The sequence below is a fragment of the Macaca nemestrina genome, chromosome 13, assembly GCF_043159975.1.
Source record: "Macaca nemestrina isolate mMacNem1 chromosome 13, mMacNem.hap1, whole genome shotgun sequence".
Taxonomy (NCBI): Eukaryota; Metazoa; Chordata; class Mammalia; order Primates; family Cercopithecidae; genus Macaca; species Macaca nemestrina.
Window position 1 is genome coordinate 117931362 of NC_092137.1, and position 22334 is coordinate 117953695.

The following is a 22334-nucleotide window of genomic DNA, read 5'->3' on the forward strand; positions in this document are numbered from 1 at the left end:
GAGAGAAATGGAAATTTTTCTTAATCGAGAAAACGTTAAAGTGAATACTGAAGTTTGGAAAGCATTTTATGTTTCTTCTGCTTAACATAAGTGTTAAATAACAGAAAACAAGGGTCAGAGCCATTTCAACAATGAGCAAATATCAGTATATAGGACAAACTATCTCAAAACATACTGAAAACTTACAGTGAAAATTTTTCTAAGCAGACTTTTACCTGAGACTATCAAAACATTTTCCCATAACGGAGGCTCTGATTCCCTGTTTACCTAAAAATGTGCTTTTTACCTGCCCCCTCAGCCTCCAAAACTGTATTGCTGTCTGGCTGTAATCTGATTTTAATGTGTGTGCAATGCTGGGGGCAGGGGAGGCTTTATAGCCAATGATTCAAGCTCAAGTAGAGACTCTGGACCTTGATCAGAAAATATATGAAATTCCCAGGTGAGGCTGATCAAAAGTGGGGACACCAGGGAACAGATACTAGCATTTTTTTTTTTTTTTGAGACATAGTCTTGCTCTGTCACCAGGCTGGAGTGCAGTGGCGCAATCTCAGCTCACTGCAACCTCTGCCTCCCGGGTTCAAGCAATTCTCCTGCCTCAGCCTCCTGAGTAGCTGGGACTACAGGCATGCACTACCATGCCCAGCTAATTTTTGTATTTTTAGTAGAGACGGGGTTTCACCATGTTGGCCAGGATGGTCTCAGTCTCTCGACCTCATGATCGGCCCGCCTCAGACTCCCAAAGTGCTGGGATTACAGGTGTGAGCCACCGCGCCTGGCCGATCCCAGGATTTTCTGCACCTCTCAGGAATAGCTTAGGACAGAGTTGCTTCATTATAATAGAACTGTACTTTTCTGTAAAAATAATCCAGCTACAAAACTGGCTGTTGATGCACTGAATGTCTCTGCTGAAAGAAGGAACACTGGTGCGGCCACATGGAGCCTCCTGCTCTCAACCATGCACCTGTGGGCTGTGCTGACCTGTCGTCCGATTCCTCAAACACATCAACATATCCCAGACACCAGGACATAGGTTTCTCTAGACCAGTGAAGAGCTCAGTTATACGGACCTGCTTTTGTGAAACTGTGCAGGGTCTGAGATGCTGCTCACCTTGCACGACTGAGGACTTTATATAAGTGAATACTGCAGAAAGAGGAGGCAGCCAGGTCAGGCAAAAGAGCCCTTTCTTTACTGACACTCACACCGTGACTAACGGCCAGAGTAACTGCAGCACCAGCCCCCACACTCAGACCACAGGCAAGGTGATGACAGTCGAAGGAAATTTTCTATGTGGACGCAGGCGAAGTTCCCATTGACAAGGGATGGCACACAATGCATTCTGTCTACGTGCAGGAGTAGCTGCCTCCCTCCCCAAACATAAAGAAGGGAGAGAAACCTTTAGCTCCTTGGAGATGGGATGGAAAGGATCCTAGGTTCTTACCCCAACCTTTTAAAGTGTAAACAAAATATCTCCAGGGGTCAGAAAGCCTCATGAGTCTGAGCTTTTATGACCTAGAGTTGTCTCTGTGATCTGGGCTTCATGAACCCTTTGGACATGTAAATACCTAGGAAGACATGCTCCAGTCTTCCTGGCACCTGGGGGCTTGTGTGTGTGTCTATGTGTGTGAACATGTATGTGTACGTGTATGGTGTGCATACATGCACGTATGTGTGTATATCTGTACTGTGTGAATGCATATGTGCGTGTGAATGCATATGTTCATGTGAATATGCTATGCATGCATGTGTATATTTGTGTCTACATGTATTTATGTGTGCATACGCATGTGTGTGCATGTGTATGTGTACATGCACTTACGTATATAGTATGCATACATGTGCAGTTATATGTGTGCACTTTACATGTATATTGTATACATGCATACATGTGCATGTGTATATGCTGTGCATGTATGTGCATATGTATGTGTCTTTCTGTGGCTATATACACGTATTTGTGCATGTGTATGCATGTGTGCATATGTATATGTGTGCATGTGTGTATGCATGTGCGTGCAAATGTATATACACATATGCAGGTATGTATGCATGTGGTACGTGTATATGCATGTTTGTATATGTGTATGTGTAAATGTATTTTTGTGTGTGTAGATGGAATTCTGGAGGGTCAGTCTGGTTATTGAATGTTCTAACCTTTGGTCATTGGTCACATCAACAAGTCACCAGCCCCTCTGGCCCCTCTACACAGGGCCAGATCTTAGGCACACGCATAGGGATTATGCTTGATTTCTTCTTTTAACACTTTCTCCAAATTTTTCATAGGTATATTTGGCATGGGCATACATAGTCACTGTAGAAAATTCTCTTTTTTTTCTTTTGAGACAGAGTTTCACTTTTTCATCCAGGCTGGAGTGCAGAGGGGCAATCTCAGCTCACTGCAACCTCCGCCCCCTGGGTTCGTCAAGCAATTCTCCTGCTTCAGCCTCCAAAGTAGCTGGGATTATAGGCTCCCACCACTATGCCTGGCTAATTTTTTTGTATTTTTAGTAGAGACAGAGTTCTGCTATGTTGGCCAGCCTGTTCTTGAACTCCTGACCTCAGGTGATCCACCTGCCTCGGCCTCCCAAAGTGCTAGGATGACAGGTGTGAGTCATCGTGCCCAGTCTACAAAATTGAACAGTAACAAGTAATAAGCACTGTTTGCTTACTACATGCCAGGCACAACTGCAGGGCTTTGCATATGTTGTCTCCGTGAATCCTCAGAACATCCTGAAGCAGATCCTACAATTATCCCTATCGTACAGAGGAGGAATGGAGAGCCTGGATTGAAGCCACTTTCCTAAGTTGCACAGTGAAGGAGAAGTGGAGCTGAGATGTAAACCCAGGCAGCCTGACTCCAAACTTGACAGGTAAGCACCGTGTTCTAGACTTCCTCATGCTTATATTTAGACAGATCATTCTTTTCACTTTTTCATTTTTTATTTTTAACTAAAATGGAATCAAATTGTTGTTTGCCCCTTGCTCTTTCTCTTCGCACACGTGACCTTCTCCGATGGAGATGGTTCTCAGGTTCCCTGCCCCACCACCGTGAAACTGATGACTTCACAGGCATCTGATGTTCTCTGACAGATCGACTCTGGAATTCCAGATTCGAAACCCCAAAGCCTCAGGAACATGAGGTTGTTGTGGATTAAGATTTAAAAAAAAAAAGTGGGGGCTGTGGAGAGAAGACTGTCTGGGGTATAAAGTGGCTACCAGAAGGGTGCATTAGAGGGCTGTGAGGAACCCGGGTCTGTGAATACAAGTGGATTTAATAAAATGGTGCATCTCAAGGACTTACAAATGAATAATTTTAAAAGGTTGGTCTCCGTTCAAATGAACAGAGGCTTCCTGTCCTTCAGTGCAGTTCAATAAACACGGATGGAGCAAGTCTACTCCACAGCAGCTCCTGAAAGACGGGAGAAAAAACAGGTGGTCCCCGCTCCTGGGAACCAACAGTCTTCACTGCAGTTAACTGAAGGAGAGAGCCACACTGGTAACCCTGGAACTGTAAAATCTAGATACTGCCATGTAACAGACACGCAGGAGGCTCTGTCGGAGCCCAGAGGACAGACATCCGACCCCTGTGGGCAGGCTCTTAGAAGCCAGAGCTGTCCGAAAGGGTGAACAAGGATTGGCAAGCAATGATGGAAGGAAGGGTGTTCCAGGGCAGCAGTAACAGTACGGGCAAAGGTCCCGGGGCCCGGAGAGGTGAACGGAGTAATGCCACTAACATCTGCTGTTCATGTAAAGCATAAAATTCCCTGAATATAGATGAGAAAAATCTGCCTTCACACACTCTGCATCTACTAACCATGAGCAATTTTCAAGTCAATCCTAAATTCCATCAAAAAGAAAAAAATGTTATTTAAACATAGAGTAGCTGTTTACGGTTCTAAGAGTGTCTATAGAAGAAGATGGACTTCAAAAGTGAAGCACAGGAGGGTGGATCACCTGAGGTCAGGAGTTCCAGACCAGCCTGGCCAACATGGAGAAACCTCATCTCTACTAAAAATACAAAAAAATTAGCTGGATGTGGTGGTGCATGCCTGTAATCCCAGGAGAATAGCTGGAACCCAGGAGGCGGAGGTTGCAGTGAGCTGAGATCGCACCATTGTACTCCAGCCTGGATGACAAGAGCGAAAATTCATCTCAAAAAAACAAAAGAAAAATGGAAATCTATAGTTAGGTATAACAGAGAATAAGATATTAGGATCAATATAGCCTTTTACAATCTAACTTCTAGACTGTCAGATCCATTTGGGGCCTCAAGTAATCTGGATGAATTATCTAATCTGCCTGAACTCAAGTGAATTCAGGCTTCTGCTTTAGCTGAAATAAAATCTCCTTGGGATGCTAGATCTGTCCTAGAACATTAATAACTCTGGAAGGATGGGGACCCGCTGCTGTATGGCTCTAGTGTCTGTAAGCGATGTAATTTACTGGAAATAGCAATGTGAGTGTGGCCACCAGATGAGCCACACTGAAGTGTTCAAAGGTATTCTTGGTTTTAGTTCTTGATCCTGAAAAATCTGCCCCAGAACTAAGAGGAGCACCTTGTTTCACAATTCACAGACCTCATCTCATGTTCTTTTCAAAGTTCTTTCATATTTCTGACCAAACATTTCCCCATCTGGGAAAATGGAGGAAAACCCCATTCCTCCCAAACCCTATATACCTCTTTCCTCCAACACTATACATGTGGCCTGGGGACTTGCCTTCATGACGGGGCAAAGCTGCAATGCCATAGAACCCAGGGAGGCATTGGAACCAAGATGCAAAAAAATTCCGTGTGTACGGAAAAAAGAAGGGCATTCAACGGTAGAACCACCTCTGACCTGCATAATGGGAACTCGGAGGTACCCCTTGAATCACTAACTCCTGACCCTGTTACTCCACGGCTGGTCCGACAACAGGTCATCCCAACCTCACCCTCCCCTACCATCACTGTCCCCAGGCGCAGGCATGAGTGGCCATGTCTTCCAGCTGAAAAGCCTTCCGAAATCAGTTTCAGTATTGTTTCCTAGAACTCTCTGAAACGATATACAGCCCAGAATAATTCAGACAGGTGTTATTCAAGGATTCCAGGTGGGGAGAAGAAAACAAAACAGAAATGACTCGGGTCAGGGTAATATGCTTATTCTGAGAAGGCACTAGGTGGCTGTTCCCACCGCTCTGGTAGGGGGTGGTACACATCGAAGTAAGGTCGCTAGGGCAAATTTGATTTTGTGTGTCTATATGTATGTCGATCCAATTACTTTACTGATGTTTATGTTCAGATTTTGCTTCTGTTTTCATAAACGGTGGCAGCAGGAAGGTAGACAAAGCGAAAGTAACCTAACCCGGCTCCTCACTACCATCTCGCAAACAGCGCCTGGCATCCCTGCTTACAACCAAGGCCGGTGGCGGGAGTGGGGCTGGGATGCTCTGAACTGCCCTCAATTAGTTAAGTGGATCACTCTGGAGATACTCCCCAGCAGTCAAACTGAGGAACAATGACTTACAAAACCCTGTTATTCAAAAGTCTGTAATATCTTGCTTGCATGTATTTCCTTTATATTACGTTGAGTGCTGAGGTCTGTGCTTAGGTATGGATGGGAAAAGGGGCAGGAGGATATGTTTTGGGGTGATCCTGAATGACTTCTAGGAGGCTTCCCCATAAATTCAGTCCATCTTGGGTTTTCCAGGCGCAGAATGATGAGACCAAGGTGAAAAGGTGTTTTACAAATGTGGTCCAGGAGGCTGGCCCCTACCTTTCCCTGCTGGCTTCTAGGTTGAGCTCAGCTGAAGAAAGATGTACCTGACTCCAAAATGAGGAGAGACATAATGAGTGTCCTGATTTAACAATCCTTATTACAGCCAGAGAAACAATTTTGGAAAGCTGGTTCGCTACTAAAAGACAGCAAGGAACAGAATAATGATTTTGTCCTAAAAAAGATTTTCCTGCAAGCGTTCCTCTTTTGTACCCTTTCACACACAGCCTCCTCCTCCAAAGGGTGGAGTCGAGCATGGACACCAAACAGGAGTGGTTTCCTACCCCGGCATGCACCCAGCCGCCGCACGGTGACCTCCTGCTCAAGAAAAAACTGCTGAAGCTCAAGAAGGCAGGCTCAGATGCTGGATTTGGTTTACACACATCCCATTTTCTTCAAAGCAACATTTCAGAAAAAGTAAATAAAAACGAGCTGTTCTATTTCAGGTTCTTCTCTGAACAGTGAAATTCAAGTTCCTGCTCTGACTGTCCTCATGCCAGTCATTTAACTCACCTGCGCCTCGGTGGCCTGTATGGAAAATGGGAATAGCACAGTGCTTCCCTCCAGTGACTGCTGTCAAAGCAGATGAGCAAACTCGTGTCTGTAACGATGACTGTCGAACACAGGGTTCCCCATTCCCAAATGATCCTTGGACCTGACGATATTTTTACTTTGCCTCAATCGTTATGGAAAAATGATAAAGTGGCCGGGCGTGGTGGTTCACGCCTGTAATCCCAGCACTTTGGGAGGCCAAGGCAGGCAGATCACTTGAGGTCAGGAGTTTGAGGCCAGCCTGGCCAACATAGTGAAATCCTGTCTCTACTAAAAATACAAAAAATATATATATATATTAGCTGGGCATGGTGGCGCATGCCTGTAATCCCAGTTACTTGGGAGGCTGAGGCAGGAGAATTGCTCAAACCTGGGAGGCAGAGGTTACAATGAGCCAATATGATATCACTGCACTCTAGGCTGGGCGACAGAGTGAGACTCCATCAGAAAGAAAGGAAGGAAGGAAGGAAGGAAGGAAGAAAGGAAGGAAGGAAGGAAGGAAGGAAGGAAGGAAGGAAGGAAAGAAGGAAAGAAGGAAAGAAGGAAAGAAGGAAAGAAGGAAAGAAGGAAAGAAGGAAAGAAGGAAAGAAGGAAAGAAGGAAAGAAGGAAAAGAAAAATGATAAAGGGATAGCCAAGGATGGCAATGTTATGGGATTGAAAAGTGTGGGTGAGAAAATCCTGCAGTTGACCCTGACCCCGCCTGGCATACACAAGAAGCACTATTAAAAGTTGGTCAAGTAAGTAAGCAGTTTATTCTCCTTCATAGGCATGAATGAGCTCTGTGTGTTCAGTCTGTTTATCTGAAAAAAGTCAGATGTCCGTGCCTAAGAGAGTCAGCTGGTTCCCAGAACTTAAGTGGACGGTCCGTGTCCATCCTTGTCCTTGTTTCTCCCTATACCCAGCTGCCTCTAGCAACCAGCCTTCCTTATCTTATGCCACTCATGGCAGAGAGCAGATTGTGGAGAGCACACAGAGAGATAAGGCGATTCAGGCAGAGCGGGCAGTCGGCTGTGGCGTGACCCTCGTAAAACCTCTGGCTGGAGAGTGCGCCGGCTGAGCCCAGAAAGCCTGGTTCTTACGGACTCTCTGGAAGCAGGGCCTGAGAAACCCCTGATTCTCCAGGTGAGGAAGCCTCTCCAGGGCTCATCAGAGAAAGAGAAGCACTGAGCCACCAGGAAGGGGTCAGCAGGTCTGTTCGGTGCCAGGCAAGCTCCAGGACTCAGCAAAGGCCTCTTTGCTTTCGGAGCCTCTGGTTTTTATCTGGAGAAGGTACACCATGTTGTACCAGATGATCACTGGGGTTCTCTCCCTCCATCTCAAACCAACGTATTAACCAGAATTGGGAGTGTGTCTCCAATCTGAAGAATAAACTCCTGGTTCCACTGAAAACCAGGCGATCCCTACTCTTTAGAGGATCCTGACATAGGAGACAAACAACAGGATCCTTTAAGAACTGCGGGAGCTGAGCCTCCATTCTGCAAGCCAAGCCTCTTTAGAAAAAAAACAAAAGGCCACACGAAGTAGCACACGTCACATTCATCATGGCAAAACAGCCCCACACATCCCATAAAAATCTCAGAATCCATGGGCTACACAGAGGCTATTTGATTTGGATTGAAATATCAGACACAAAAGGTTATCAGGGTACTTCGCTCTTAGAAATGGCAAAAGCTTTCAAAAGCACGCTGTGCAGCCCCAAGCAACTGCCAAGACATTCTGAGTGTTTGGCTTCTAGAGTTGAAGTATTTCACTTCCTCCACTTTATGTCAGCTCTCAAGAGAACACAGGGATATGTTGGGGTTTTAATTGCTAGAATGTACCTTGTCTGAAAAAACCAAGTACTTCATTCAAGAAGAAAACACCTTGAGGCTGGCATTTACCCAGCTGGGTGTGCAAGAGCTTGAGTGAACTGCACAGCACAAAATAAATCAATAGCAGTACTTTTCATTTTTATGAAACTCTAACAAGCATTCTCTCCTCTTGATTCTCATCCTGAGTATCAGTATCTCCCTTTCACAGATAAAGAAACTGAGTCATGGCGTTTATGCAACTTGCCAAGGTCACTTAGTCACAGTGACCATATCAGGGTGTCAAAGCTTTCTGCTATGGGTCACGTGCTGTCCTCGTTACACCATTTCAAAGTGCCCTGGCCCATACGGCGATGGTCACTCACACGCTGTGATTTAAAATCTGGTCATAGGGTGCTGCTGGCACACCCATGGCGCAGGCTGAATGTTTTTATAGGTGTCTCATATAAACAGGCTGCAATAGATGCAAGAGCTGCCAAAGTCTGAGCTGTTAGAGAACAGACATCGCCTCAGGGAAGCACATCCGAATGATACCACCCAAAGAAGTACCAAATGGGCAACGAAATGCCGTTGCTTCATAGAGATATGTGCTTAGACACATGGCACGAGGGAAACACAAGGAGATTTTGTACGAAGAGGTTAGATAGCTGACCACTTTGGACAGCTAACTTATGCAAACACAGTACAGCTTCCCAGAAACTGGGAGCCCAAGAATTAACTATTCCTTTTAAAATTTAAGTATGGTGTCTCCTGCACTAGGAACCTCCACTGTTGCCTGGGTCTTTGCCAGGCAGGGGCCAACCCAGGTCTCTTAAGCGGGCCAGCAGCAACGTTCTCGTGGTGAGAATGCTACTAGACCAGGCACGGCAAGAGGCGAGAAACCTATTGTGCAGTTGGAAGACTAACCAACAACCCCCACTGAGGGACTGTGTATATACCAAACAGCACAAAGCCAAACAGATGTGGAGCACACTGGAGGGCACCACCTTGCTGCCCAAGAAATCCCCATTTTTCACAGAGCACCAGGAACATGACTCCCTGAACTGGTACAGCAATAGCAGCAGGCCCTGGCTGAGGAGGAGCCAACAATTGCCAGGGCAGGTGCAGCATGGCAACTGCCAGGTAAGTGCTTAGAGCAGGTTTCTACAGAAATCAGGGGACAAGGATGATGAATGACCTGCCCAGGGCGGGAAGGGAGATACAGGTGGCTCAGGGTGCGGTGAGTTTCTTGAGACTCTCTTTGAGGGGCTCATATCTGTTGTCTGGCCGTCAGGAGCCAGCAGTTCTTCTCTCGTTCTCTCCATGGAATGGAGAGATGCAGGGGATTCAGCGGGGATCACAGGCCCAGGCAGAGCCCAGCTTGGTCATGAGAATCACACACACACACGGGGACAAGAGCAACGATGCCAGCAGCTGGAGCCTTGCCAGGAAGCACCCCAGGAATAACTGGAGAGCAAGTTAAGGACTTGGGGCCCTGTGAGCTGAGAATCAGCATGCTAGGGGGTAAATGACAGCAAACGAAGGCAAGAAGAGCATGGGTTTGCAGGTTTGAGAGAATGGAAAAGCCAGGAAGAAGACAAAATGCAGGATGGGGGCCTATTTTCATCAAGGCCACCTTGAACTCCAAATCCAGGGCTCCTGTGCTTCCCCTGGACAGAGTCTCCAAAAGTGGTGCCTTTTCAGATCAAATGAAAAAAGATTGTATTTTGCTTGAGAGATCATAAAACCTCAACAAAACTGCCATGCAAATTGGCTGTGAATGAATTTCTCTCTTCCACAATGCTACGAAGGGGAAAGGGGGGAGGCCATAAAAGGAAAATTCTCTCTGACCATTAAGGAGGCCTTGGAGAGGTCACATAAAAACTTCCATCTGTTTTTGGTCATTAGATGAGCTGAGATGACAGAGCTGCATAGCAATCGTTCTCAGCAAGGTTCCAGTTGACACATCCGCCCCCACCCTACCACACACCCCACAACTTGGGGTTTAATGTTTTCCTCATATTTGTTATTAGATCTTGATCTCCAGGGAATTAGGCATCTTTTGCAGCAACTGATGATACCGTATGCCATGTCTTTCGTAGACAACACAAACAGAATTGTTGACGTAGCAAACTACGATCTATTTTTATATTATATTTATTTATTTATTTATTTATTTATTTATTTATTTATTTTGAGACAGAGTCTCGCTTTGTCACCCAGGCTGGAGTGCAGTGGCGCAATCTCAGCCCACCACAACCTCTCCCTCCTGGGTTCAAGTGATCCTCCTGCCTCAGCCTCCCAAGTGGCTTGGATTACAGCTGTCACCTCACCTGGCTAATTTTTGTGGTTTTAGTAGAGAAGAGATTTCACCATGTTGCCCAGGCTGGTCTCGAACTCCTGATCTCAGGTGATCCACCTGCCTCAGCCTCCCAAAGTGCTAGGATTACAGGCATGAGCCACAGTGCCTGGCCCAAACATAATATTTGGTAGATCAATGTAGCAGACAGACTGGTTTCCCCTTGTCCTCACTCCAACCCACCTCCTCAAAAATCCTCTCTACCTACAAGATAATGTTTCCACCCCTCCCTTACTGTCAACACTCTGTCAACAGGCAGTGATCAGCCCTGTTTGCCCCGTGACCTATGTGGACCTATGATGCTGTCTGCTTCTAAAAGGTCTTTACCCTCCATGATAGAATAATGGAAAATTGAAGCCATCAGGTTCTGAGATTGAAAAAATAATGGACGGATGTTTCTATGTAACACTAAAGACAGATCTGACTTCTACTGATGGGGACTGTTTGTGAAAATACTCCAAAAGGACTCCAGTCCATGTCGGAGAATCATGACTAGCCGCTGGGTTGGATGAAGCTAGAAACCATCATTCTGAGCAAACTATCGCAAGGACAGAAAACCAAACACCGCATGTTCTCACTCATAGGCGGGAACTGAACAATGAGAACACTTGGACATGGGGCAGGGAACATCACACACCCGGGCCTGTCATGGGGTGGGGGGAGGAGGGAGGGTTAGCATTACGAGATATACCTAATGTAAATGACGAGTTAATGGGTGCAGCACACCAACATGGCATACACATACATATGTAACAAACCTGCATGTTGTGCACATGTACCCTGGAACTTACAGTATAATAATAAAATAAAATAAAAAGAAATGGAGTTAACCTGTCTGAATTAAGGAGAAAACAAATGTTTGCATTTGTATGCCAAAAATATAGACATTCATAAAAATTAATAAAAAATGGAGGCATTCTCATTTCTTGGTGATCTCGAAGTTTCTTCTACCATCTGTCATGTTACTGCATGTAGTTTGATGACTAATAATTCTATTCACGTTAGGATATTTGGGATGCCTCAATATATGCAACAAAGACCAAAGAGCTATGCTGGCTGCCTCATGATGTCCCTGGGAAGTCTACTGATAGGGTTTTTTTTGTTTGTTTGTTTGTTTGTTTGTTTGTTTGTTTTTTGCTTTCAAGGTATTTTTTTGTGTGTGGTCTCTATTGACTCTGAGAAGGTTTTTTCTTTTGTCATCTTGCCTTTTCCTTTCCTATTGGAGGACAGCAGGTGGTGGGTGTTCCTGGGCTATGCACTATCACTTAGGAGTGAGAAAGTAGAAGGATGATCAGAGGTCCATGACCAAGAGTGGTGCTTTTCAAATGTGCCCTTGCCTGAAGGGTGATTAACACTTCTTATGAGTTTTATCCATTTCATTTGCTTTCCTCTGTTCTCTAGCAGAAATGAAAAAAATTTAAGTGCATTCCCCTGGAGAACTGGAACAAGATGAGGATGCCCACTCTCACCACTTCTATTCAACGCAGTACTGGAAGTGCTAGTCACAGCAATCAGGCAACAGAAAGAAAGTAAAGGCATCCAAATAGGAAATGAAGAAGTCAGACTCTCTTTGCTGTTGATGTGATTCTATAGCTAGGAAACCCCAAAAAACTTCACCAAAAGTCTCCCAGAACTGACAAATGACTTCAATGAAGTTTCAGGATACAAAATCAATGTGCAAAAATTAGTAGCATTTCTATGTTATTTCACACCAATAATGTCCACGCTGAGAGCCAAATCAAGAACACTGTTCAGAAGCTCTCGGATCAGGCGAATGGACCACTTGAGGTCAGGAGCTCAAGACCAGCCTGGTCAACATGGCAAAACCTCGTCTCTATTAAAAATACAAAAATTAGCCAGGCATGGTGGTGCATGCCTGTAGTCCCCAGCTACTTGGGAGGCTGAGACAAGGAGAATCATTTGAACCTGGGAGGCGAAGGTTACAGTGAGCTGAGATTATGCCACTGCAATCCAGCCTGGGCAACAGAATAAGACTCTGTCTCACAAAAAACAAAAAAATCAGTTCCATTTGCAGCCAGTTGCAGTAGCCATTAAAATATAAAATACATAGGAATACAGTTAACTAAAGAGGTGAAAGATCTCTACAATGAGAACTATAAAACACTGCTGAAAGAAATAATAGATGACAGAAACAAATGCAGAAACATTCCATGCTCATGGATTGGAAGAATCAATATTATTAAAATGCCCATACTGCCCAAAGCAATCTACAGATTCAATGCTATTCCTATCAAACAACCAATGTCATTTTTCACAGAACTAGAAAAACCTCTTCTAAAATTCACAGGGAACCAAAAAAGAGCTTGAATACCAAAGCAATGCTAAGCAGAAAGAACAAAGTTGGAGACGTCGTATTACCCAACTATACTATAAGGCTACAGTAACCAAAACAGCATGGTACTGGTACAAAAACAGGCACATAGACCAATAGAACAGAATAGAGAACTCAGAAATAAAGCCACACACCTACAGCCATCTGAGCATAAACAAAGTTGACAAAAATAAGCAATGGGGAACGGACTCTCTCTTTAGTAAATGGGGCTAGGTTAGCTAGCCATATGCAGAAGAATGAAACTGGACCCCTACCTTTCACCATATACAAAAATTAACTCAAGATGAATTAAGGATTTAAATATAAGGCTTCAATCATAAGAATCCTAGAGAAAAGCCTAGGAAACATCACTCTGGACACTGACCTTGGAAAAGAAAGTCCTCAAAAGCAATTGCAACTAAAACAAAAATTAACAAGTGGGACCTAATTAAACTAAAGAGCTTCTACACAGAAAAAGAACCTATCAACAAAGTAAACAGACAATCTACATTAGTGGGAGAACATATTTGCAAACTATTCATTCAACAAAGGTCTAATATCCAGAATCTATAAGGAACTTAAACAACTGAACAAGAAAAAAAACAGAAACCATATTAAAAAATAGGCAAAAGACATGAACAGACACTTCTCAAAAGAAGACATACAAACATGAAAAAATGCTCCATATCAGTAATCATTAGATAAATGCAAATCAAAACCACAATGAGGTACCATCTCACACCAGCCAAAATGGCTATTACTAAAAAGTCAAAAAAAAAACACATGCTGGAGAGGCTGTGGAGACAAAAGAAAACTTATGCACTGTTGGTTGGAATGTAAATTAGTTCAGCCACTATGGAATGCAGTTTGGCGATTTCTCAAAGAACTTAATACAGAGCTACTAATTTGACCCAGCCATTCCACTACTGATAGTAGTATCTATCCAAAGGAAAACAAATCATTTTACCAAAAATATATATGCATTCACATGTTCATCACAGAACTATTCGCAATAGCAATTGTGATTCCATGTCCATGTCTACTGGACATGGAATCAAGCTAGATGCCCATCAATAGTAAACTGGATAAAGAAAATGTGTTACATATATACTACGGAATATTATGCAGCCATAAAAAGAATAAAGCCATGACCTTTACAGCAACATGGATGCCATTATTCTAAGTGAATTAACACAGAAATAGAAAACCAAATACTGCATGTTCTTGCTTATAAGTGGCAGCTAAACATTGGGTACTTGTGGACATAAAGATGGCAACAATAGATACTGAAGACTGCTAGAGGGAGCAGGGAGCCAGGAGATAAGGACTGAAAAACTAACTGTTGGGTACTACACTCAGTACCTGGGTGATAGGATCATTCATACCCCACACCTCAGTATCATGCAATATACTCAGGTAACAAACCTGCACATGTATCCCCTGAATCTAAAATAAAAGTTGAAAAAAAATTTGAAGAATACAGCAAATGCACTTCTCAGCTATGTCTCATGCAATGTACGAAGTGTTTACGTAACTACTGTACGTTCAGAGAACTGAATTTAGAACCTGTCTGACTGTAAATCTGATGGATTTTAAAAGCAACAAAGCTTCTTAGAACTGCTGGAGGCAGCCTACCATCTGACTGGATTGAGAAAGACCTGGAAGGCCATCTCCTCAGGGTTTTCTCGGAAACATATCACTGGAGGGGTGTGTCTCCCAACACCATTTCCAGAAAATCTTTCAGGTTTACTGCAAGGTCGATCATATCCACTTAATTTTCATAGACAACCTCTATTTCAAATATTTCCTTTGCGTCTTCATGTACCATCGAAACACTCCAAAAACAAGTATAATTATTATGTAGCCAATAAAATTTAATTTAAATTTTTAATGTCATGGAAAAATGCTTACGTTCAGGTTAAGACAAACAACCAGAATAGAAAACTATAAACGGTATTACCTTAAACATGTAAAAATGCATTAAAAAAAGATTTAAAAGCTGGAAAATATCTTGTGTTAGTTAAGAAATGCAGACAAGGCACCCTTACACACTGTAGATGGGGCGGTTAACAGGCATAGCTTTTTTAGTCCCCAATTTGGCAGCATCTATCAATATTTCAAACAGATGTGCCTTTACCCAGGAATTCTAATAATCCTTGACCTAGAAAATCTTGAAATGTACACAAAGATATACAAATAAGGAAGTTAATACAAAAACTGTAATAGTGAAAAAGTGAGAACAAAACTCAATAGATTGTTTATTAATAGGGATGGGTTAAATAATGTCCTATTTGTACTTCTGAATAATACTCTGTAGCCTTTAAAAATAAAGAAGGTATGTCATAAAAAATCCATGCCACATTAAGTTGCTAAATAATATACATACAATGAGTTGTTTTTATTTTTTTATTTTATTTTTTTGAGACACAGTCTCGCTCTGTTGCCAGGCTGGAATGCAGTGGCAGGATCTCGGCCCACTGCAACCTCCGACTCCCTGGTTCAAGTGATTCTCCTGCCTCAGACTCCTTAGTAGCTAGGATTACAGGCATGTGCCACCACACCCAGCTAATTTTTGTATTTTTAGTAGAGACAGGGTTTCACCGTGTTGTCCAGGATGGTCTCGAACTCCTGACCTCATGATCCGCCCGCTCGGCCTCCCAAAGTTCCGGGATTACAGGCATGAGTCACCACACCCAGCCTTAGTTTTTAAAAGTGTATGTGTGTGTATACATAAATGCACCAAAAATGACTAGCAGAACATGCCCCATGGTTATCAGTCATTACCTCCTGAGAAGGGTGGAGAGTTATGGGATGCTTTTGGCTACAACAGAAAATCTAATTCACCTTGCTTCATCTGGTAATGGTTTCATGATCTCACAAGTGTTTGAAAACAGACTCTTCTTTGTGTAATTCAGAAGGTCAAGGGCACCACAGAGACCCCCCTGCTCCCTGCTCTTCTTCACCTTTGCATTCTTCCACAGGTCAGCTGAGACCTGGCCCAGCCCCTCTGATGGCTGATGGCTGCCCAGTTTGCAGGCATTACGGCCTCATATCACAGTAACCAGTGGAAGGAAAGAGCTGTTTCCTTCCTTGCCTCTTTTAAGACCAGGGAAACTTTCCCAGAAGCCTCCCAGTAGCCCACCCTCACATTTTATTGGCTAGAACAGGGTGCACATGCTCACCCTGAGCCAGTCACTGGCAAGGACAGCAGCCCCACCCTCACTTGCATGGCCAATGAGATAAACCTCCTGAGGCAGGTGTGGGTTTGCAGTCTACTGTACAAAATCCACTTTCTGCTAGGCAAATAAAAGCTGACGGAATGATTACTGGGTAGGCCATAGGACAAAGGGGATTTTTTTCTTTCTATTAGAAATGGTTCTGTAATATTTGAAAACTTTTACAAGATTATATCCATGTGCTTTTTAAGATAAACTATTATAAAAATATTTTAATACATCGAAAAAACACTGAACAGAAAATATATCTTGAAATTGTGGGGGGTTTTTTCCTTCTTTTTCATCTTTTCCAAAAACTATGTACTTTCACAAACAGAAAAACAATAAGTTTTTCAGATGACCTCGAGCTCTGAATATTTTACCACCAAGGAACTCAAATATCCTTCATAAAACTGTACATGTCATTTTTGGCTCAAAAGAGGCTAGAAGAATCACACCACTAGGTTCTGTCACCTTGTCACCTGTCTGCCTTTAGATGGGCCTGTGTTTTCTGGACGCCTGGATGATTTTCAGTGGTCTGGAAACGTTATCTGCCATGGCCTTCAGCAAAGCAGCAAAGTCCACAAATTGGGTCCTGGGGCCCAACCTCTCAGCTTCAGCCTCCATCACTACCCCATCCTGGTACTCCCACGCCTGATGCCTTCCTCTCCCTCTCTCCTCTCCATCCTCACCCAGGCCTGCCTTGGCTCCAGCGGTTCCTCTACTTTTCCTTCCCCCGAAACATCAAACTGCCATTGCCATTCTCTTAGAACTTGGTTTTCAAGATTTACTTTTAGGGAGCGTAGAAGGCAAATGGTAGCAGAGAAATCGTCTTTGCAAATAATACATGGAATCCCAAAATATATTTTAAAAAATCAGAGTGACGTTGGTTGAAGTGTTTTCAGGGCCACCCAGGTGACCCCTCCTAATATCAGGGTGAAGGACACCATTGCACTGAAATATCCATCTCTCCTAGACGGCAGGAGGAAGCAATTATCTCAGAGTGCGAAGCATAAAAGGCACCCCAGGTGAATTCCAACACACCCGGCACTAGTTTCAAGTAACTCGTACTGTGGTCAAAAGATGGACCGATGGCTTTGATCCTAGAAAGTGACCCACCATGGAATAGACCAATGCCCCTCAAAGGGGAGAGCTGTTTGTCCTCTCCACTACATTTTTAAAGAGCGCTAGATTGCCGCTAGCAGTCTTGATCAACAGAACCTACAGCTTAAGTACCAGGAACAGCTTCAGATGAAAATATCCTAGGAAGGGCTATCAACAAAGCAAACCAGAAGCCAGGGACTGCAGGAGAGGGTGGAGATAAGCATGCTCCCAATAATTCCATTTTGCCTCTGATTAGCTTCCACAGCTGCCTGCCCTCCGGCCCTGGCCCGGTTCTCCACGGCCGGCCTTGGGTTTGCTGGTTAACCAAACTGAATCTCTGATTGGTGAACTACATGGAACATATTTGAGTAACCTCCTCGTCCTCCTTGCTTTCCAGCCTCCTCTCTCCTGTCAACGGTAATAAAAGCAATCACTTTTGTTAGGCCTAACACACGTCCTTGACTGGTAATCCTACAAATTCAGCAAGGTTAGCATCATTCGCACTGTTTTTCTGACAAGGACTCTGAGTCTCAGGGTGGTTAAAAATTGCCATAGCTGAGCTGGGAGGCTACCCCAGGTCCGTCTGACTTCAAAATCTGCATTTTATTTCTTGCCAAGTCACAAGGCTCTCCATTCAAATATGACTACAGGTCAAGGTCAGCGATGTGGGAGCCCTACCAGCAACTCTCCTTTCCTGGGCCCCTTTCTGGCCACCACCCCGGAGAATGGCATCCCAGAACCTCATTTTCAGTTTATAATCCCTCTCTCTCTCCCCTGCACCTCATCTTGTTAGCTCCTCAAGGGCAGGTACACCCCATCTTCTTATTTTTGTATCATCTGGGCTCTCCATGTGGTATATGCTCAGTAAACATGCTGAACTGGATGGATTCAATGCATCTCAGAACCTTGCCGCGTGCAGCATCCGACAGCTGTGAGAAATGCAGCTCAGGTCCTCTCCCAGGCATCCTGAGTTAGAATCTGCACTTGCCAAGGGCCCCAGGTGATTCCAGGGCACTGTGATATCCAGCATCCTCCATCTCCTTATACACAGATTTTTTTCATACCAGTGTAGAGGATCAACACTCTCCTTTCTATTCTGAACCATCAAATGGAACCACCCATTGTTTTAAGACTTACAAAAGTTCAAGTGGTCTCTGGGGGAACTTTACCTAAGAAATGACTTTGCTTAAAATGCCAAGGGGTCCTCACTCTCAGTTAATTCAAGTGAGAAGCAGTAGTGCCTTAAAGACTGCATTAAAAATTCCCCCTTTAAACATACGCTCATATTTAATACATGTTTATTTAGTGCCCTGAGATACTATTAATCATCAACACCTTGAGATTTAAAATAGAATTACTCATGGTTAAGTACTCCATTAGCATTCAGAAATTTCTAACCTTTGGATAGTGATCACCAACAATTCAGCTCATTTCTCACACCTATTTACTGAGCATCTATTCTGAACAAGGCCCCATCGGGATGAGATGCTGTGGGGAATATGAAATGTGACAGTCCCTGACCTCACATCTTTGCTACAAATAGAACGAGGATCAGGAACATGCTAATCAGACATTTCTGTAAGCAAATAATGCACCAAGTACCACATCCACTATTTAAATGTGAAACTCAATTAGATGCTTGCTATGATGCAGCCAATTAAACCGTTGGCATAAAGCAGCCAAGAATACTGAGTCACTGGGCTATTTTCAACACCTCGAAATCTGACCTCTCTTGGGAAAGAGTTGCACCGTGCATGGAATCAGCATGGGACAGTGTCGTGATCACATTGGGAGAACCGACGGTTCATGTAAAGAACAAAACACATGCTTGTTTTAAAAATTAAGAAAGAAGACTTAGCCCTTTGGGTTCTTAAGGTTCAAAAGCAAGATTCTGAAAAAATGAACATGTAAAGATGATTATATTAAAAAGTATATGCATGTCTTATTATTTTAATTTGAAGAAATTAACTTTCAGTCTTTAACCTAGTAAGTTGCAGTGTTGAGTGAGCTATAAAGACTACCAAGAGTTAAGAAAGATTGTTCAAAAAAAATAAGGCGAATTCAACTTAAACATGGCACACGTCAGGTGATATGTGTTATCTTTGACAATTTTCATCATTTGCATTATTAAACAGCCAGAAATTTTTAAAAGGGTCCGAACTGTTCTAAGAGAACCAAATGAGCTTAAAAACAATTGTTGTTTTCTATATAAAGATCAATTCTTCAGTCACCATCTGACCACTCTCTTATCAGACCACTAATTAGTAAAGCTTCACTTGGTTCTTTTTGGCGTGTTTAACTCTTTGGGAGGTAACGTTTTATTAATAACATATTTCCTCTAGAATGTATTTCCTTCTTTCACCTCCACAGGAGCCCCTCTGGGAAGCAGTGAGAATAAAACCGATTCTACATTTACGCACAGTGGGGCAGACCGGCAAATAAATAGAGGCATCGATTTCCAAGAAGCAAACGGCTAAAAGCAGCGCATTTACAATTCTTCTAAGCCACACTCCACATCTCCCTGTGAGATGGAAGATAATTACTGAATGTCTTTATGTTGCACACTTTATTTTTAACTAAATCTTTAAGGAGACTGCTGAGAGATACCAATACTTCTACTGGTCCTGGTTTAGCGCTGTAATGAAACACTGAATTTTTGCTTTTGTAAAATAGGGGCGCAGGTCAGGATAACTCTTTCAAACATTACACTATTTATTTGGGGGTTATTTTTGGCAAACTTTTTCCTTTAGGGACATCTTAGTGGCAGAAAGATGGAGCTAGTGTGTGCGCTTGATGTGAACAGTGCCTCCCAAGGAGGGCAGCTCTGTGTTTAATGCAAGCCATAATTAGTTGGTCAGTTCACTGATGGGGACCAAGCTACAGTGAGAGACACGGAGGTGCTGGCAGAGATTCTTGCTGGGAACTACTTTAGAACTAATTACCTGGGAAGTCCAAACAGGAAAAACCTTTCTATTAAGGAAAATAAGGTTTGGGTTCTAAACGATCAAGACGGTTTACCTCGCCTCTGCTGACTAAGTTAATTTAATAAGTGCTCAATGTTTTACCTGTGAGAAAACAGGCTAACCACTTTAATGAAGTTGGGGTGGATGCCAAAGCAACGGATAAAGACGAAACTCCTCTCCGGGACCCTCCTGAACACCTGTTGAACTCCAGGGCTTCTAACTTTCCTACGAACGCCTCCCGGATACAACCTCGGGAGTGCTTAGCCTTCGTGGACGTGCATGTGTATATTCAAGGTTTCCATCTTGCTTAATCAACAAAACTAGTTACTAATTATTTATGAATCACAGGGCTGAAACAAACTTTCTTACCTTGAGCAATTAAGGAGTGGCAAGCAGAGGAACGGGACTGGTTTTGAATTTAGCCCCGTGGTGCCTGTCCCTTCCCTGGTTACCGACCTGCCCAGCTCTTTAGAAAGGTCAAAGGTGCGTCCCTCCTCGGCTGGGAAAGGGGCACATCTCCCAACAAAACCACACGCAGACATCCAACTTGGGGAGCTCCGGGGTGGGGGTGGGGGGCAGCGATGCGAGGAGCCAGGCTGCACCCTCTCTGCGCGCACGGGGGTTTGGGGCACCGACTCCACACCCAATCCGGCCCGGAACCAATTCCGACCCAGGGACTCCGAGAGACCGCGGGCCCAGGGCGCGCATGCCACACTCTCCCGGGGTCCAGGACGCTTGACGTTTCGGAGGGTCGCGCGATGGGGCTCGAAGAGAACAGCGGGAAATCCCCAAAGCTGTGGCCCTGGGGCACGATCCCTGTCCACCCTGTCGGACACCCCGAGGACCCCTAAATTCCGAGGCTCGGGTGCCCAGTCCTCTGTCTTCTGTGTCGAGACGCGCCCGGAGCCCACCGGCCCAGCGGTTGCTACCTCCTGCAGGACGCGAAGCCTCTAGCGGCCTGACGGTGATGGGGGGGACCCACCTCTCCGCGCCCCCGCGTCCGGGGTCCCCGGCGCCGCGCAGCCTCGCGCCTGAGCGCCCCTCCGCCCCCGCGCGTCCTCCACGCTGGCAAGCAGGTGACCGAGTCCTGCGACCCCGCGCGCACGTACTCCCCACCCTGGGTCCCCCGCGCCCCTAGGCGCGGCCCCTTACCTCGGAGCGGGCCGGAGCGGCCCCGCGGGGCCGGGCGCGGACTGGGCCGGGGAGACGCGCCTCCCGCCGCCGCTGGGAGACGAGGCGGCGAGCGGGCGCGGCGAGCTCCTCCCGGGCGGCGGCGGGAGGCGCTGCTCTCGCTGCTGCCGCCGCCGCCGCCGCCGCCGCCGCGGCTGCGGGTCTCCTAGCTCCGCGGCCGCCGCTCCTGGGCCGCAGCCGCGCGGGTCCCTCGGCTCCTGCGAGAGGCCGGCTGCTCGCGCGGCAAACTCTTCCGCACGCAGAGCCGGCGGGGAGAGCCGCCTCCGCCTCTGCCTCCTCCCCTGCCTCCTCCCTCCACCCTCCTCCCTCTCCACCTCCCCCTCCTCCCCCCTCCTCCTCCTCCTTCCCCTCCTTCCCCTCCTTCCCTCGCCTGCCTCCGCCTGCGGGGTCTCTCCTGGCCCCGACCCAGCCTGGAACAAATACCCCGCGCGCGCCGCAGGCAGACGGATCCCTGGACCCCTAGACCCCCGGCTTCCCTGGGCGGTGCAGACACCCGCGAGTCCCCAGGCCGCCGCCGCCGCCTCTGCTGGGCTGCAAGGGACGCGCAGCGGGGTCGGGCCTGGGGCGCAGGGTCGGGGTTGGGCGCCGGGGCTGGGGGAGTGAGGGGTTGTGCTTCCAGGTGAGCCGGCCGGGAGGAGAGGCAAGTGGAGTAGAGGCTGCCAGCCGAGGTCCCATTAAAGTTGTCACTCGGGGGGAACAAGGAATCTTCCGCCCCCGCCTAGTGTAGACCCTCGCAGTGCGGGCTGCCACCCTGCTGTCCCGCGCCGGGGGTGAGGGGGGACGAGCACGCGACTGTCACCCCCCCCCACACACACACACTGTCCTCCAAAGGCAGGGCTGCGCGCGGGTCTCGACCCAGGGCACAAAGCGCGTCTCTGCAGGGACCACTGCGATTTCTCAGTGAGCTGCGGGGGCAGGTAGGAGGCGGGGGGTCGGGGGAGATGCGGGCGAGCGGTGCTTGGCGGTCGGGGGAGATGCGGGCGAGCGGTGCTTGGTGGAGGACAGCAGCGACTGCTGGGGAGGAAAAACCGGTGCCTGTCCTAGGCGAACGTAGCTGGTCCGGAAAATGGGTCAAGGAT

The 22334-nt window shown here is 45.9% G+C and overlaps 1 protein-coding gene across 5 annotated transcripts in view; it reads right to left on the minus strand.

The window, feature by feature from the left end:
• Nucleotides 1–21496, minus strand: part of LOC105490104 (neuronal PAS domain protein 2) — a 175949-nt gene extending 154453 nt beyond the window's left edge. For 2 of the 5 annotated variants that reach the window (XM_071077255.1, XM_071077254.1), the window contains exon 1: nt 20434–21044. In XM_071077255.1, the coding sequence (XP_070933356.1) occupies nt 20434–20606 (173 nt within the window). In that variant the 5' untranslated portion in view covers nt 20607–21044. Of the gene's footprint in view, nt 1–20433; nt 21045–21216 lie in introns of those variants that run through there. The other 3 variants (XM_011755417.3, XM_011755418.3, XM_071077256.1) reach the window with 3 other exon arrangements.
• Between the last annotated feature and the right edge of the window lie 838 nt (nt 21497–22334).